Consider the following 17,651-nt stretch of genomic DNA (forward strand, 5'->3'; position numbering starts at 1 on the left):
ACGTCCTTGACGGCGACACGCGCTCGCCCGCCCTCTGCTCGGCAGCGCTCCCCAGGCCCAGGCTGTGGCCCCGTACCGAGTGACCGCGGCCCCGGGGCCGAAGACGGGTCCTCTCCTGAACAGCAAGCCGCGTGGACGCCGCAGTGTGGTTTCGTTGCGGTGCGAGATCTGGCCCTCAGGAGGTGGTGCAGCACCTGTGAGTGCGCCGGGCCTTCTCGCCTGCCTTTTCTTGGTTTCTTCCTGGTCAGCTGTGGGCAGGGCAGGGCCTCGTGTCCAGGTGACCGGAACCACGCCGAGGCCTCCAAGCAGCGCCACTCAGCTCGCTCCTAATCTACAAGGTAACTTCGAAGGCCCTGCCGGTTCCTGTGCTCTGGCCATGTCCTTCCACCGGTAGTAGCCATTTCCTGGAGGCTGGGTCACAGCAGACATAGTCACCCATAACACACAGTGTTTACAGAGCAGCAGCCAGCTGGGCAGAGTCTTGGTCCTCAGCTGGTGAGGGGCAGGGGACTGAGTATTAACTGGCGCTGGATCATAAACTGCAAGTCAGGAAGGGCCTCTCCTGGAGAAAGGCCACTGTGCCGAGACTTGAGCCCAGCCTGTGCCCCGGCCTGGCAGTTCCCACCCCCAACAACCAGCTGTGACGTCTCTGAGGCCCCTTCTTCAAGGACTAGAAGCACTGAAGGGGCGATGTTTCCTTCTCGGTGTCTGAGGCTGCCCTCGATGGGGCTCCAGCAGATATAGTCACGGCTGCCTGGCTTTCCACCTCCCAGGACGGAAGCCGCGCCATTCCCACGGGGCCTTCCCAATACAGCCTGTGGAGCCAGCACAACCATCTTCACTTTGTAGGTCAGGGCCTGGGCTTTGGGTTCAGGAACCTGTCTATGGGTGAGATGCTCTCGTTCCCTCTGACCTCTGACCTCCCAGCCTTAGAGTGGAAAGGCACCACAGGAACCCATGTGTGTCTGGGGCAGTTGGCCCAGTCAGGGAAGTATGCTGACGGAGAAATGCTGTCCCCAGTGTCCAGAAGTCCGTGTGGGCGAAGGCCCTGGCCTCCCATGCACTTCCACAAGGACACACTGGGGTCCCCTAAGTGCCAGGCCAGGCCTGGGCCCCAGAGATGGAGGAAAGGACGGGACACCATCCATGCTGTGAGGGACCTCAGGCCAAGGCAGAAGCAGCCAAGGACAGTGGGAATGTGGGACCTCCACTGCAAAGTCCTGGTTCAGTCCCAGCCCAGGTGCCCACTTATCAGGTGGTCGAGGGTAATTGTGAGCCCATTCTGGAGCTGAGCTGTCTGGTGAAGGACCCTGATGTCACCACCTGCAGTTCCCATGCCTACTAGCTCTGGGTGAGGACTGGGGCCAGGTCTCTGGACTGATACTCTGTCCGAGCAAGGGGATGCATGAGTAAAGGGAGAGGTCTGCTGTGTCTTTGCACCCCCCTTCAGGATACTCCACCGCCTTCTGTGCTGTGCCCCAAGCCTTCATTGGATGTAGGGGATCACTCACTGCAGCAAACAGACCTTGACCCCCAAATACCTAAGCTCAAGGAGCACCCACAAGAGTTAGTCAAGAGCTTCCAGCCCCAGCCTGGTGCCAAGGAGAGATCTCACTAACATCCCACAAGTGGACAGAGCCAGAAACCTCTGGACGCTGGAAGTAGTGGGTGAGAGGGTGACCAGAACAGGATGTCTACATGGTCTCAAATATATCTGGATAAGTTGCTTATTAACTACAAGGGAAAGTGGCTTTGCAGTGGGAAACCTGGCGGACAGCACTAGGGATGGATAGACGGACACCATGTGCCTCCCAAGGGATGCCCTGACAAGGACACAGCCGCAGCAGCTGTTGCCACAAGTGCATGAGCCACACCTCATCACAAGTATCAGTCAGCTGGCTCTGTCTTCTACAGCGAGTGTCCTGAGAGACACTTGCACCAAGTCCCTGAGGAGGTTGCCCCAGGCCATGTGCGCACTGGGCCACACTCGCCTAGTGAGGCTTCTGCGGGAGTGTTGCTGGACACAGTGGAGTGAGGTTGGCAGGTGGGACAAAGGCATCATGTCCATGGTCAAGCCCTGAGTTTGGTCACTACACTGGTTATGTACATCAGCGCCCTTGTCCTTAAAACATGCACACTAAAATGTTAGGGATAAAATGAGGACAAGTGGCTTGATGGCTCAGAAGGAGACAAGAGTGCGGACATGAGAGGTCAGGTGCAGCGAGGCTGGGCGGGGCCCACCGAAGGTCTGGGAAGTGCGTGTGTTATTCTTATGCAGTGTTTCCATAGGTCTGAAATCACCTCACCACCAGGTCTGGTCTTAAAAGCAGGAGGGAGTGTGGGGATGAGAAGCGGCCTCCTGTGTGGCTCGCCTTCAGCAAGTCGCCCTCACTCCAAGCTGGCTCCTGGCAGGAGGTGCTGGCAGACCCTGCTCTGTGGGCGGCCTGAGGATCAGCAAGTGGTCTGGGCAGGGCTGGCCATGGAGAAGATCCAGCACAAGGCCAGCACAGTAGGGGTGGTCGGACCACGGGGGTGGGAGGAGGGGGTCCCCACAGATGAAGGCTGACCCCAGGCAGGGGCTGTGCAAGTCCAGGGATGACCAAGGGCAGGAGGACGGGAGAGGCCTGGGAGGTGCAGGTAGCATCCATTGAGGGCTGAAAGTGACTGGGGTAACTGATGTTCCCTCAGCCAGCTTTGGTGCCAGCCCAGGCTGGTCCTCGGGACATGGAGAGTAGCCCCGCACCCAGCACAGAAGAGTCCCACGACACGGCCTCCACAGAGCAGTGGGCTGGGCCGAGTGGCAGGACCCTAGCCCAGCAGGAGCCCTGGAGGAGGGGTGAAGGGGCAACAGCTGGCAGATAAGGACGAGTGGAGCCAGGCAAAGCCTGGGAGGAGGCATAGCAGGCCCCAGATGCGGCTGGGTCCCGGCCTGGGGTTGCCAGGAAGCCCAGGCACTGCAGGTGAGGGAGACCATTCTCAGCAGACTCTGGGTGGGTGCAGTCCTGCCCGCCAGGGGCCCTCTGGGACTCTCCAGGCAGTCTCCACTGACCCTTTGTGGAGCCACAGGCCCTCTGCGGGCTCCAGCTCCGTCTCCATCCCAAGGACAGCAGGCAGAAGAGGAAGCCCCTCAGGGCTGCTTGGACACTGCAGGATGGATGGGCTAGTTCAGTGCAGGGAGTGCCCTGCTTCACGTGAGTCCATACACTCGTCACAGCCAGGAGCAGTTATCCCCCCTGCCCCCCAGCAGCCCCTGTGTCGAGGGGAGGCCACAAACCAGAGGGCTTGTGGCCCCGTGTCCATCCACCCAACGTCTTCAAGGGCCGAGGGCCCGCACACCCACCCACCAGACCTGTTTCAGGGGCCTCAAACAGGAAACAGGCAGCAGTCGTCATCCCAGGACAATCTCAAGTGAGGAGCCCAAGTCCCTCCTGGTGGTGCCCGCACCACACCCACCCAGGGCTTCCCCAGATGGCTGCCTGTGCTGCAATGGGAAAGGCTGAGCCTGTGCCCCAAGCACACTGGAGGTTTTATTGTCACAGCCATGAGGGCGGGGCCAGGACTCGCCACTCCCTACCCGCCACCCCTGCTGAGTCGCTGTGGCCTGCTGCAAAGGAGTGCAGGTGGTGGACAGTACCGAAGCTGGAGAAATGGACAGGGCTCATTGCCTCCTTCTGCTGGCACCACAGACATTTCCATACCCTCTGGCACCTTCAGGTCCCTTCCCCGGGGCCCTGGGATCCCATGGGCACACCCGATCCTGCTGAGTCCAGCAGGCAGGCAGCCTGAGTGCAAAGACCACCTCCCAGGGGACACTCATGCCCACAGCTGCAGCAGCATCTACTCAGGAGGGGCTGCCGCCTCCTGTTAGAAGCCAGTGAGGGAAGTGGAAGATTTGGCCACAGGCCCTGTTCCCACAGGCATTCCAGCCAGGAACGGGGCAGCCACATGGCCTAGCTTCAGAGGGATCTGCTGATGGCTCCTTCACAAAGCAGTCTCTCTGTGGAGCACTGACAGGCAAACCCCAGGCAGTTCAGGGTGTGCAGGCCCTGCCATCTGGCTCACGGGGCTGGGGACGGGCCAGCAGCTGCTCAGTCCCTCAGATTGGGAGCCGCCACTCCACTGAGGCAGCTGGAGGTCATCAGGGACCCAGGAGAGTATCCTGGAAGGGGCCCCTCTACCCACATCCGACAGGTGAGGCCAGGGAGACCACCAGCCTAACCACAGGGACCCTCCCGGGGTCTGGGTAATAGGAGGGGGCAGACTGGGAGGCGGGTTCCAAGGCAGGTGGTGCTGGTGACTGGCTGACTGCCCCCTGTTCAGCCCCCCATGACCTGCGAGCCAGGAGCAGGTGTGACCGGCAGGGCCCTGGCAGGGTTTGCAGAGGTCCCGGAGAGCCAGGGAGGGAAGGCAAGAGCAGGGCCGTCCACACTCAGGATCCACTGGCTGCTGCACGGATGTGCACTGCCCCCAGTCAGAGCCCTCTGGCAGAACGGACAGCTGGCTGTGGCCATGTGGTGGGTTGGGCTCCTCAGTCCTGCTTGTCCCCTCTCTGCCTCCAGGGGTAGATGAGCTCCCCGAAGAACAGCTTGCGGCACAAGGAACCCCAGGAGTGCTTGGGGTGGCAGCCACAGCTGGGGAGGCGGTAGGTGTGCACCACGCGGGTGTAGGGAAGGGGGTTTATCTGGAAGGACAAGGGTGGTGGTCAGCAGAGTGGTGGGGGATGCCCTGGCCGTGTCTGCAGAGAAAGGACTGGGGTGCAGGCACTCTTGGCCTGGCTGGCCCTCTTGGGGGGTGGCGTCCCTGGGATGGACAAGCTCTGTCCCAGACATGCCCTTGCCTGTGGAATGAGCCAGGCCTGGTCCTGGGGATGCATGTGCACACAGGGCTCACAGGTCAGATGCTCCTCACTCCCCCAAGCCAGCGTCCTCTGCTGTTTGCTCTGGGCAGACTGGAGGGAGGTGAGGTGGGCGTGGGAGCCCCGCACAGAGACCGACTCCACCCCAGGACTCAGTCTGCTTCCAGGAGCCTACTCAGGCCTGGAGAAAACCATGCAGACTCTCTACATCTGAGCGACATGCCACACTGGGGGCAGGGGGGTTCAACCTGACATCTGGCAAGTCACCCAGAAACTCACTCTGCTCCCTCCACAGGAACCAGGCACCCAGAACTGTTTCACATAAAAGAGCCGAACAGTCTAGTCCAACAGGGAACTGTGTCCCAAGGCCTTCACTAAGCCACTCTGTTCCACCTGGAACTCAAGCCCCTGGGGTTGAGGGCAGGAGACAGGACACAGGGCCAAAGTGGACAGTCCCTGGGCATCTCTGACACTAGGGGAGACCCCATCCACGTGCCAGGCCAGGCCTCGGCCATGCAGACTCCAATGGACCTCTCAGATCCTGCTGGGAGTGGGGGGCCTTCCTGTGGGCCTTGCCTCCCAGCTCCACTGGGCCCTCCTGCCTGCACCTTACCCAGGCTGTCAAAGCACACCCAGACCCCTCTCCCAGCTGACCCCAGAACATGGGCAGCAGCATGGGGACGGTGGGTCCTGGCCACAGGAAGTGGTAAGGGGCACAGGGGAGACCTTACCTGCATCAGGAGACGGAGGGGCCTGCCAGCCTCATGCTCCAGGATGCAGAACTTGACGCCAGCTGCAAAAAGAACAAGTTGTTTATGAAGGAGGGTGGCAGCCCCCACCCCAGGTGCACACAAGGCCCTGCAGACAGCCCCCATCAGTGCTGCTGTGTCAGCAGGGGCTGGTGTGGGCAGAGGCCCTCTGACGGCGAAGGCCCTTCACCTGCAAGCGGTACCCAGAGGGCCACAGGCCTGCATGTGCACACACAGCTTTCCCTGCCCCCAGCCTTCCTATCTGTCTTTCTGGAATATCACAGCCTCCTGTAGAGCCTCCCTGAGAGGCAGAAGCCGAGCGTATGGTAAGCTGGGCAGCAGGGGGCATAGGCCGTGCTGTCTTCTGAACAGGATGCAGGTTTCCCAACAGCATACAGAGCCCTTGCTGGGTGGTGGCAGCCCTGCTGGCTTCTCAGTGTCTTCCAGCTTCTGTGTGCATGGCCGACTAGGGGACCCACCACACCCCAGCCTGCAGTTCAGGCTCCCAAGCCTCGGGTGTCCCAAGGCAGAAGGCTCTTGAAAAGAGAGGCAGGAGCTGATGATGAAGAGGCCCCAAGGCAAACTCAAGAAGGAGGCCGTACCTGGGGCCTTCCACGTGCACTTAAAACTGTCTACTCTGGGGCCGGCCTGGTGGCGCACTGGATAGTGCGCCGCTTGGGAAGCGCGGCGGCGCTCCCGCCCGAGGGTTCGGATCCCGCATACAGACCAGTTCCGCTCACTGGCTGAGCGAGGCGCGGGAGCAACACTGAGGGTTGCAATCCCGCTGCCGGTCCCCAGTCCGGTACGGGGGCAACACTGAGGGTTGCGATCCGTTGCCGGACACGGAAAAAGACAAAAGACAAAAAAAAAAAAAAAAAAAAAAACCTGTCTACTCTGGCTGGAGCCGCAGGCTGGGTGGGAGGGTGCCAGGTGTCCCAGGCTGCTGTGGGGAGCTGCTCTCCCCCACCTGGTCTTCCCATTCTGAGGTGGGGGTCCGGGAGATGTGGACAATGCTGCAGATGGGTCCCTTGCCTGGGCCACCCTGGGGTCAGTGGGGAAAGTGTCTTGGAAAGATGTTTGCAAAGAAGGTTTGCGAGTGTCCAGCAGGTAGACTGGGCCAATGGGAGCTGTGGATTCTGGAGCAGGATGACGCCTGACCTCCAAGGAGGCAGACACAGGATCAGAGCCAATGCAACACGCACATCCACACCGTCTGGCTCCAAGCTGGCTGTGAGCAGCCGTGTTAGTGCAGCCTGCGCTGCTCAGCTGCATCCTGGACACAAGGCCACCTCAGGGCCTCACTGAACAAGTACTGCACAGAGGTTGTGCAAGGAAATCACCAAGTCTCCTCCTATGTCCAAAGCCCCTGGGCCAGGTGGGCCGACCCATGACCCCACAAACCCTTAGGGGCGTCTGGCCACCCCTGAGGCTGGTGCCTGCAAGCAAACTGGGCAGCCCACCTACAGAGTGCACAGAGGGGCTGCTGGGATAGGGTTTTGTCCCTGCAGACAGGGAAGGGTGCTCCTGTTACACAGGGTTTAGCCAGCCTAGTGGCCCCCACTTGGCCCACCACTTCCAAGGCTGAGAGGCACCAGCAGACACACAGCCCCATGCAAGCACAAATAGACGAATCTTCTCTGAGCCACGTCCAGGCAACACCCATGCTACCGCACACAGACACTACAGCAACTGTCCACACTTACTACAGAAGAGGGTGAGAAATAGGAAGAGCTGCCTCTGTGTGTTTCTGAACCTGAGTGCCAGGTGGGCCCTTTCCCTCCACCACACAGGAGGCGCTGGTCCAGCGGGTGCCCGGGGCGAGGAGGCTTTGTCTTCTCCACCCACCCACTCCATGCACACCAGAGCTTCCAGGTAGGAGGTGCACATGGCCAGCCCACAGGGCCCACAGGTGTGCAATCAGCACTTACCCGCCAGTCTGTAGGGCCGGCAGAGCCGAAGACCGAGTGAGTACAGTGGAAGGGAGTTGATGAGCTCCACGAGCAGATGGATCAGGCCTTGCACAGTGACCACCAGAAGCCGGAGCTGCAGTAGAGCGACACTCATGGCCAGAGTCCGCCAGACATGCCCTGAGCAGAGCGACCCAACTGGATCCTGGGCCATAGCAAAGGGTGCCCAAGGCTTGAGGGCCCTGTGGAGAGGTGGGCCCTGCCCGGAGGAGTGCACAGCCCTGCCCTTTGCTCTGATCCCAAGGCCCACACACCAGGAGGCAGGGCAAGCGCAGTCGTGGGGCACGCGGCCTTGCCTGCAGCAGAGCAGCCAGCCCTCCTGACAGTCAGAGGATGCTCTGTCCCCCAGCCCCACACCCTGAACAATGGCAGCCTGGGGGCCCTGGGCCACCTGGGTGCCTCTCAACTGCTGCTGCCCGTCCTCCAGTGCCCAGCACAGGGGAGGCCACCTCCACGACTCCACTTGTCATGGGTCCTGCCCCCTCCCCCTTATGTACTCAGCTGCGCATGCCAGGGAAGAAGGTGGTGGTGCCCCCCCAGGGTGGGACCCCTGCCTGCTCCAGGGCCCAGCACACACTGCCCAGAGGGCCCCATCAACGTGGCCTGCAGGGGTGGACAGTCTGCCCACAGCTGCCTGGCTTCCAGGCAGAGCTGGCAGTAACCACTGCAAGCATGGCTGGGGTGCTTGGCTTACCAGGGTGAACACTAGGTAGTACAGGGCTGTGGTGGGCAGGAGGAACAGCAGGATGGTGAAGAGCAGAGTCCCAATGAACAGCTGCGTGGGAGGACACCAGTACACCCAGCATCAGTGAGACCCCTGTCGGGGGGTGACCCCACCAGCAAGGCTGTACTCATGCTGTTCCTACCCCCTCATCCTGTAACTGCAGTCAGGACTCTTTGGCTTTTCCACCAACGGGAGGGACATATCCTATGGACTTGGTGACTCGTGGAAGAGATGGGTAGGGTGCCAGCAGGGTGCGCAGCCCCCACAATGTTATGAAAAAAGTGCCCTGAATGGCAGCACCCAAGGGCCCCGTGTCAGGTAGGAACAAGCGAGTGCAACAGGCCAGGGCCAGGGCCTGTGCCCGGGTCACTTCCAGGGATCTGTGCCTGGGGCCCAGTGCCATTGGGAGAGCCAGGTCTGTCCCTGCCTGGGGGAAGGTCTGCACTGTCCAAGGGCGCTGCCTGCGCTTTCGCACTGCAGGCTTGCGAGCTGCAGGACGTGCACAAGGCTGCCCCCTTGTGGTGCCTAAGTAGCTATGCTGGCCAGGCTGGCACGGGTCAGCAGGACTGGCGCTGTGGGCAGCCAGCCATACAGCATGCTGGCCAGGCGGAGCCAGGCACCCCTGCCACCACAAGCCTTGCCCAGCACCTGGTCCAGGTCGTAGGAGCAGGAGTCCACCCGCTGGCGCAGAACGTTCCACTTCTTCCCCCGGAACAGACGCCAGAGCGAGGACAGGCCATAGATTTTCAGGCAATACAGCCTGCAGGACACAGGAGCAGTCAGCAGTCAGGGGCCCCAGGCCACGCTGCACCCCTCACTCACCCAACTCCAGAGCCTGTTGTGTGCCCGCAGCGGGGCAGCCCATGCCTACCTGGCACCGTAGACGTAGAAGCAGTAGATGTGGAAGGTGAGGAGCGCGATGATGTCCGACAGGATGGATAGGGCGACGGTCAGGCCCAGGCAGGCTGAGAGGCCCACATGCCATAAGATGCACTCGATGAAGGGGGACATGAGATGGATGTAGCCTGGAAGGATGGGGTTGGCCCTGACAGGGGTATCCAGGGTGGCCCTGGGACCCCCCGCAATCCCTCACTGAGGATGGGTACCAAAGACTTTGGTAACTGGCTCTGACCCTCAGCTGAGCAGCTGCCCAGCACTGTCCCACCCTGTGACACTGGAGGACAGGAAGTGGAGACAAGTGGATAGGGGCCTTTGCAGCCGCCCGAGGCACTCACTGATCCACAGGTGAATATGGTACAGGAAGAAGCGGCCCAACACCTGGTCCAGTGCCCGGTTCATCTTGAGCCCAGCGGGTGCCCCCATCAGCCACTGCAGCAGATGCTGAAGCTCCTTGGCCACGTGCTGCAAGGACACGGGAGGGGCACGCTGGGGGCGTGTAAATGGCTGGGGTCGGCATCTGCACTTCCCGAGATTATCCGTAACTGGGGCTCCCACCCTGGTATCCTTCCTCCGAGGGTCTGGACCTCCATCTCCTAACGTGGACGGGCACACGGGTTTCCCAAACTTGTCTGGGCATGGAACCTTCTTCACAGATGGCTTCCAGAGTCTGGGTCTGAGGAGAGACCTGGACTGGAGGCCTCTCCCAGCAGGACTGAGTGGCACAGCTGAGGTGGCCAGAGGTCTGCCCCAATGCTCCCTCCACCTGAGAATGTCCCTCCTGCTCCCATCTTACTACCTGGGCCACTGGGCCCACAAGAGCCCTCAGCCCGACTCCTGCCAGAGAACCCACCTTACCAGCTGCCCCCACAGAGGTGCAGCAGGCCCAGGCAGGTGACTTTGGGTGATCCAGAGGGTGTCGAGCCCAGCAGGGGCCCAGGCAGCAGGCAGGAGGGCTGGTAAGCAGGATGGCAGGTCCCCAGAGGGAAGGACAATGTTAAGTGGGGCAAGAGACAGCACAGGGACCCTTGTGAGCCAGCAGGCACACCAGTGTACTGGGGCTGTGCCAGCCCCAATGAGCAGCCCTGGGGTTCCCTTAGCTTTGTCACCAACGTAAGGCCACAGGAGGAAGACCTCCGCCCCCCACCTGCCCACCACACTGGCCTCTCTCAGCACTGTGCTAAGGCCTCAGCTGTGTAACCCTAACCTGCAGGAGAGCAGAACATTCTTTATAACTACAGCGTATTTAATATTTAAAGGATAAGAGCTTGGCAGCAGGAAGAGACTTTCATTTTTAAATTAAATATTTATATTTCTGAGCAATTTTGCAAAAGGGAGGTCTAGGACGAACCCAGCCAAAAGGTAGAGTGCAGGTGAGCGCAGATGAAGCGGCAGAGCGCCTGGCCCCAGCCTGGCTCCTCCTGCCTCCCAGGCTGGGCCTCCCCACATCCTCACAGCCCACAGGCGCTGAGAGGTGCCCACTCCTGCCTCCACAGTCCTGGCCCAGCCACAAAGACTACCCAGCTGGGCCTCAAGGAGGCACCCCACAGAGGTCCAAGGGTGGGCTGAAGGGCCAGAGGGACCAGCCTAAGCAAAAAGACGAGCTCCTGAAGGAAGACAGGGGTGTGGGCTCGCAGGAAGGAGCCAGTGATGCTGCTGCTTTGGAGGCAGCATGGAAATGCAGCAGGGAGGATGAGGACAGAGGAGGAGGGAGGGGCAGCACCCAGCCCAGAAGCACTGCACAGACCAGGTGGGGAGTTTAGGAGCACAGAAGACAAGCCTGTGTGCCATGGCAATTAGAATCAACACTGGGGCAGTGTGACCTCCCAAGTGTGGGAGGCCGGAGGTTGGCTGCACATAGACAGCCCTGGACACGGGGAAGTTTCCATGATGCTGACTCTGCGGAAGGCCCAGGAGAGCAGAGCGGGTCACAGGGTGGGTGGGCAGTGGAAGTGGAGACCCCATGACACTGGGCCTGGCAGCAAGAGGTGGGCTCCCCCTGCAAACCTCAACCACAGGTGGCCCCCAGACACAGCTACCTTTGGGAAGGAAAGGTGGGCACCTGACAAGACTTGCCCTGCACCACCCTCAGGGTGTCTCTGCAAGATACAGGTCCCAACAGCCCCCAGGGAACCTGCCCAGGGTTGGGGATGAGGACTCCCGCCCCGAGGGTCGTGTCTCTGGAGCAGGGAAAGGAAGAGCTGCTCTGGCCGGCCGAGAGAACTCTGCTGCCCCAGGAAGGGCCCCGTCCCCACCTCTGCCCCAACCCACTCACGTCAGCCACGGGGACGAGGGCATCAGCCAGCTGCCCAATTCGGTTCTTCCCGTGGAGCCAGGACAGTAGCGAGAGGCCAAGGGCCACATCAAGGAGCACAGAGACGAGCATGTTGGCCTTCCTGGAAGGGAGAGTCAGCCAGGAGCAGGTGGTGAGGGCGGCCAGCGGGCCACACAAGAGGCCCAGCCAGAGGGTTCAGCACAAGCCTGGTGGGGAGTGGGGGCTGGGTGCATGGCACATGCGACCTCACCAAGGAGACCCCGGGCAGGCCCCCACCTCATCAGCTGGGCAGGGCTCTCGGCCTTCTGGGTGCTGAAGACAAGTGTGAGGTGCTCCAGCCGGTGGCGGAGCTGCTCGCAGGTGGACAGTTTGCTCCCGATGAAGGACAGGGGCCACAGCCTGAACACCCTGCGATGGAGTGAACAGGATGGATGCTGATGCCTCCCGCAGGGCTCTCCTGCCTGCCAAGGCCCCTCTCAGTGCAGACAGGAGGGGCTGGGCTCAGCACAAGGCCCCAGGAGACCAAACACCGACAGCCACTCTCCTGCCAGCAGGGCAGGGAGGCAGAGGGGAGGGCCCGGCATGGCCCAGGGCAGAGGCACTAGGTGGGCGGGCAGTGCTCAGAGCACCCACCTCACTGTGCACTGGCGACCATGCAACTCCAGCCTCCCTACCAAGCACCGGCCCCAGGCACCCCTCAGCCCACAGCAGGTCCCCAAAGCCCATTGCTGAGGCTTGTCCCGATGGTGGGACAAACACCACCTCCCGCCCACCCGCCCGCACAGGGCCTGGTCAGAAGCCTCAATGAGGGTCTCTTGGGTGGACTTGGCTTCCCAACACGACTGTGTTCCCACACGGCAAGGGAAGCCGCCAGACACTTCCACAGACTTGTACAAGCTACGGGAGACGTGTAGACCGAAGGCAGAAGAAAGGCCTGACCACGATGCGGCAGTTTCCAGCCCTCGTTTCCATTCAGAGCCTCACTGGAGGTGGGGGGAGAGGAAAGGACTGGCGGAAAGTGCGGAGCTGCCAGCTAACTGCTGCTCAGAACCTCGGAGGAGGGGGGAGGTCTCAGCCCTGGAAGGTTTAAAGGCCTCGTCTTCAATGGAAGCAGCTTTGAACCAATTCCAAAAAGGAATCACATTCAACAGACCCTCCTTCTTCCTCAACACCAAGCAGAAGTTTGTGCTGGCTGCACCGAGACCCCCACCCGCACAGTGGTCTCCCGAGGCTGCAGATCGGCCCGTACAACTGGGGCCCCCAACAACACCCTGAAGGCACAAAACCACGAGGGGATGGAGGGGGCTTTGCTCCTGCAGTGACAGCCACATCTTGCACAAATGTCACAGTGCACATAACCACCAGCCAGTCAAAACCAACACTTGCCTGATGGGCTCACTGATATGTGGTACACAGGAGCAGTTCTTAAACGTTCCTGGGTCCTTTGAGAAGCTGATAGAATCTAAAGACCTTCTCCCACCAAAACTGCACCTGGACCCTGACACACACCTTCACCTAATTAATCCCCAAAACCCACTGCTCATGTCAAGATTCCCAGCCCATGGCGCTGTCCACACAGAGCTACCAGGCTCTCTTCCTCACTGATACTCAAACCTGATGTGCTGAATCCCTGGACCTAATGGTAGGGGGCAACTGCAGGTGAACCCCGGCCACACGCCGCAGAGTGACACCACCAAGGAGATGTCTCCTCACAGAGAGGGGCTCTGCATCCCTGTCCCCAGGTCCTGTATACATTAGCCAGACACACTGTGTTGCCCCAGCATTGCCCTCCGGGGCTTTTACAAATCCCTCAGCCAAGCCCACAGACCAGCAGTGTTCCAGGTGATTCCAAAGAGCAGCCAAGGTTGGTGAGCACTGGCAGCTAAGGTTGGTGAGCACTGGCCCAGGCACACAGCTGTCAGAGGGTGGGTGCCTCATGGGAATGCCTCTCCTACCAGCGCTGCAGCTCCTGGAGGCCTGCTAGATGGTGAGCTCAGGGCAGCAGGGAAGGGGGCTGTGTGCTCTCAGAAGGACGGACAATGCCCAGGGCAGGGCAAACCCAGGCCCGAGGGCAGCAAAAGCCCACATCTGTGCTCAGCCTCTGCATTCTCCGTCAGGGCCTGAGCAGTCTGAGGTTCACCCTGTGTCCCTGCCTGGTGGGCCCCATGCAACCACTGAGGCTGCCAGAAAACCCAGCTCTACCCCAGGAGCAAGGGCACCAGAACCATAGCCACCACCGGGATGTCCTCTGAGATGCCAGAGGAGGGAGGATGGAGAAGAGCTGGGCCCTGGGGCAGTGTGAGCCTCAGGACAGGCCCATCTGGGCACCCCTGCTCCTTGCAGACTGACCATTCACTGCACCCTCCCTGGCCCGAGGAGCACCTACCGGCAGGTGCTGGCAGCCGAAACCAGTGACAGCAGGCAGGCCAGCAGCAGGCAGACAGGCCCCGAGGCCCACTTTGCCAGCTCCACAAGGATGCTGGCCTCCACGCCCTCCGACTGCCAGTGGCTCAGCCGCACGGGGCCCTCGTTGAACTGGTTGCTGCGGAAGAGCTCCTTGCTGCGTGCCACTGTGTCAAAGACAGCAGCCAGGCCCCTGGTGCTGGCCGGGGCGTCCCCAGCCTGGTGGTCAGGCAGGACCGCAGATGGGTGCAGTCGGGACAGCAGCACTTTGCGCTGGTCGTAAAAGATGAGCATGACTTGGTCCTCACAGGGGACCCCCAGTGCCGCAGGTGCCTGCTGGCAGGATACTTTACAGCTCCAGGACTTGCTGCCCCTTTCCCGGCACAGCTGCAGCCAGGGATCATGGGGGAAGATGGTACCCAGGCCCTCCAGGAAGTGGCCCAGGGGCTCCTCGGGCTCCTGCTGGCTGTGGCACCAGGTGCCCAGCACGGCCATGCCTACCCGGCTGGCCCTCTGCACCTGCACCAGGAGCTCCTTGACCTGGGCAGGGATGAAGGGAAAGTGCAGCACAGCCAGGACCACGGCGCTGCTCTGCTCTGGGACCCACCGGCCCACCAGCAGGCCGCTGTCCACTGAGCTGCAGCATGTGGGGAAGAAGGCCTTGAGCAACATGCCAGGGACCCTGAAAGAGAGGGGGAGGAGCTCGGCTCAGACACACTGCTGCCACCACCACCACCAGGCCCCAGTGAGCCTGGGGGCTGGCAGCGACGTGGCTACAGGATGCGGCACAGATGGCCCTGATGGACACATGCACATGGCCACAGGGCCCACAGGCTGAGGCAAATCAGCTTTGGGTTTGGTCATGTAGGCTGGTGACCCCTGGGCTGTCTGTCTCACACAGGCCGTGCTCCTCCACCAGCCTGACCCGAGCACCATCCCTACTTCCTCACCAAGCACACAGGTCACCCCCAAGACAGCAAATGCACACCCCATGGCAGATCAACACTTTCTTCCATTTTGAGAAAAGCAGACTAAAACTCAGTGAGAGGGCCGGCCTGTGGCTCACTTGAGAGAGTGTGGTGCTGATAACACCAAGGCCATGGGTTCGGATCCCTATATAGGGATGGCCAGTTAGCTCACTTGGGAGAGTGTGGTGCTGACAACACCAAGTTAAGGGTTAAGATCCCCTTACCGGTCATTTAAAAAAAAAAAAATGAAACAGTGAGGTTACCCAACCTGCTCAAGATCACCTAACAAGGGTGTGTGTGGCTGAACACGAGGTTTTTAAGGAACCTGATTAAAGAATTTTTTTATGTGTAGCACATGGAAAAACGTATAATCTCATTAATAAAGTAATGCAATTAAAACTTTGACAAAGCATGATTTACTTATTAAGCTACGAAGAATAAAGATGAAAACTTAAAATGAAGTGCCACAGGGCTGAGGGAAACCAGACTCCTGCACAGAGCTGGCAGCTATGGGCAATGGTGCAGGCGGCCCAGAAGGCACCAGGGTATGAGCCTGGAGCCCAGAGCCCATGCCCTGCCTGAAGGAGCCTCCCTACCCTTGGCATCTACCTGCCACAGTGCTCAGGGAGCAGGCTCAGCTCTCACGGGCCTTCTGCTCTACTCTGAGCCCTCACCCTACCCACAGTGCCCCTGGGCAGCACCATCTTTCTCCGGGATCTCTGACAGCCACCCCAGGGCAGGTATCCCAGCAGGGGAGCGCATTCTCTCCTCTAGGATGCATTTCTCCACCATGTAGCTATCTAGAAATGGGGTAGGAATTCACAGTCCCTAGAGATCTGGAGGAGCACCATCATGTCCTCTCAGGCAGAGGGGACACAAGCCTTCCTGGCTTCTCACTATCTCGACATGGCCTTTGAGCAAGAATGGCCCCAAGCAGCTGTGATTCTTGAATTCTGTGGGACCCTGAGCCCTTCCTTCCTAGAAGTGAGCCAGCTGGGGACCGTGGGTTTCTTGGCAGGCACCCCCTGCTGAACTGTCAGCCAGGCAGGCTTTCCCCAAGTGGGCCTCACGCAGCATGGTGGTGTGGGGCTGCTGGGCTGGCTGGCAGAACCTGGGTGCCCACATTCACCTTCCTCAGACACTGGCTGCCCTGTCTTGCCTGCACAAAGGGCAGAACAGCCACCCTGAGCAAAGACCCCCAAATTGGAGCCCACACCCAAGAAGGGACACAGACCTTGGACTTAGTCTGGGCCTCCAGGTCCCAGGGCTCACCAGGCCTTTGGGGACAAGGGGACAGAGAGGAACACGGGTCTGGGTGGTCTTATATGGAGGAAGCCCTCTCCTGAGGGTCGAGGGCCTCACACAGATATGAATGCCCAGGGCTTGAGAGGCTACCGGCACAGCTGCTCTCCACTGCAGGTGGCCCAGACCAGAAGCTAGAGGGTCCAGATCTCTCACAGCAAGCCTGGGAAAGGGGCCTCTCACAGCTGTGGGTTCTCATGAAAAGGCCCTCTGGGTCAAGCTGCAGGACTCCCAAGTGCCCCTTCTTCTCAGTGACCAGAGAGGGCAGGCGATGGATAGAGGGGAAGCCCTGAAGCTCAACTCCAGCTCGGCCAATTCCCTGTGGCTAGCATCAAGGGGCAACTTCTCTCCCTGACCCTTCTGCAGGGCCTTCCCTCCAGAGGGCACTGATATGAAGGTCCAGGGGCTTGGTGAGAGGGACAGAGCAATTCTGCCTGTGAGGGGCCCAGCGCATTTGGCTGGGTGACCACCACAGGGGACCACCCAAAACAGTCCAAGCCTTTCAGTGTCAGCCCATCAGGACACACCAGCTCAGCCAAATGACAACATCACACCCTGCTGGAGGACACCCTTCACAGAAACTAAGGATAACTGCCCATGGCTATTGTCAGAAAAGAAACACAACTGGTCTAACAGTATACAAGCATCTGGGGGGAGCTTGATACATGGTGTGTTCACTTTGGGTAAACTCACGAAGTTGTACATACACATGCAATTTATGCACTTTCTTTCTGTATGTTATGCTTCATCTACAAAGTTAATCATTAAAAAAAGGAGAAAACAACAAAAAAAACAAACAAACAAACAAAACCCCCCAGCAGCTCCCTGCGTCTAAGCAAGGAGATTGGAGGGTAGAAGTTGATGTTCTTATCCGTGGGGTAGATAGAGAACTTAACAAATTATGAGGCAAATTCCCATCCCCACTCCCACTTCAGCCTCTGGGAGAGACTGGCGCGCAAAGAAGTGCACTCGCTTGCCAGGCTGCGGGGGATCAGACAGCCAGGAAAAGATGAAAGAGCAGGCAATCGATAGCCGAGGAGGTGCAGGATGGGAGAGAGCAGGCAGAAACTTGGGCAACGTGAGCATCTTTAAAGACTGTGATTAAAAAATAATAATAATAATAAAACAAGGGCACAAGCCTAGAAAAGCCTCCTCTGTTAAGAATGAGACCCAGCTCCCTTGTGGAACAGCCCCTTCCCACATCAGACAGGTAGCGCTCTCCCGGACACCCCTGCCCACAGGACGTGAAGTCAAAAGACTGCCTTACAAAGGACACGCACTCCTCTCCTCCTCTGCACGGACAGGTCCGGGAAGCCCAGCCACGACTGGCCGGGACCCGTCACAAGCTGACACCCTCCTGGGCGAAGCCCCCTGCACAGGGCTCCTCCAGACCTCACCGGAACGTCTCAAGAGCGAACAGCGCGCTGTCCGGCCCGTGTCTGCCCTCGGCGGCCGCCCTGGACCCCCGAGGAGCACCCACGGCCCCGCCGCCCCCAGGTTTTTAAGGAACC

The 17,651-nt window shown here is 60.1% G+C and overlaps 1 protein-coding gene across 1 annotated transcript; it reads right to left on the minus strand.

Annotated features, from left to right (window-relative positions):
• Window positions 1-4,442: 4,442 nt before the first annotated feature.
• Window positions 4,443-14,846, minus strand: PIGQ (phosphatidylinositol glycan anchor biosynthesis, class Q). Its single transcript, XM_008579174.1, has 10 exons — window positions 13,854-14,846; window positions 11,744-11,875; window positions 11,468-11,588; window positions 9,531-9,657; window positions 9,167-9,320; window positions 8,944-9,055; window positions 8,266-8,346; window positions 7,533-7,647; window positions 5,587-5,648; window positions 4,443-4,681 (listed from the first exon to the last, which is right to left on the minus strand). Exons 1-10 carry the CDS (start codon window positions 14,540-14,542, stop codon window positions 4,529-4,531), a joined length of 1,746 nt encoding a protein of 581 aa, XP_008577396.1. The 5' UTR covers window positions 14,543-14,846; the 3' UTR covers window positions 4,443-4,528.
• Window positions 14,847-17,651: the final 2,805 nt, after the last annotated feature.

Source organism: Galeopterus variegatus, unplaced genomic scaffold (genome assembly GCF_000696425.1).
Source record: "Galeopterus variegatus unplaced genomic scaffold, G_variegatus-3.0.2 Scaffold1825, whole genome shotgun sequence".
Lineage (NCBI taxonomy): Eukaryota > Metazoa > Chordata > Mammalia > Dermoptera > Cynocephalidae > Galeopterus > Galeopterus variegatus.

Excerpts from the sequence above, each read along its gene's own strand:
- PIGQ (XM_008579174.1), bottom strand. The coding sequence starts at position 14,542 with ATGTTGCTCAAGGCCTTCTTCCCCACATGCTGCAGCTCAGTGGACAGC. Across the intron at positions 11,876-13,853 it reads TCGGCTGCCAGCACCTGCCG|GGTGTTCAGGCTGTGGCCCC; the intron begins GTAGGTGCTCCT and ends ACTCCATCGCAG. Across the intron at positions 7,648-8,265 it reads ACTACCTAGTGTTCACCCTG|CTCCGGCTTCTGGTGGTCAC; the intron begins GTAAGCCAAGCA and ends GCTCTACTGCAG.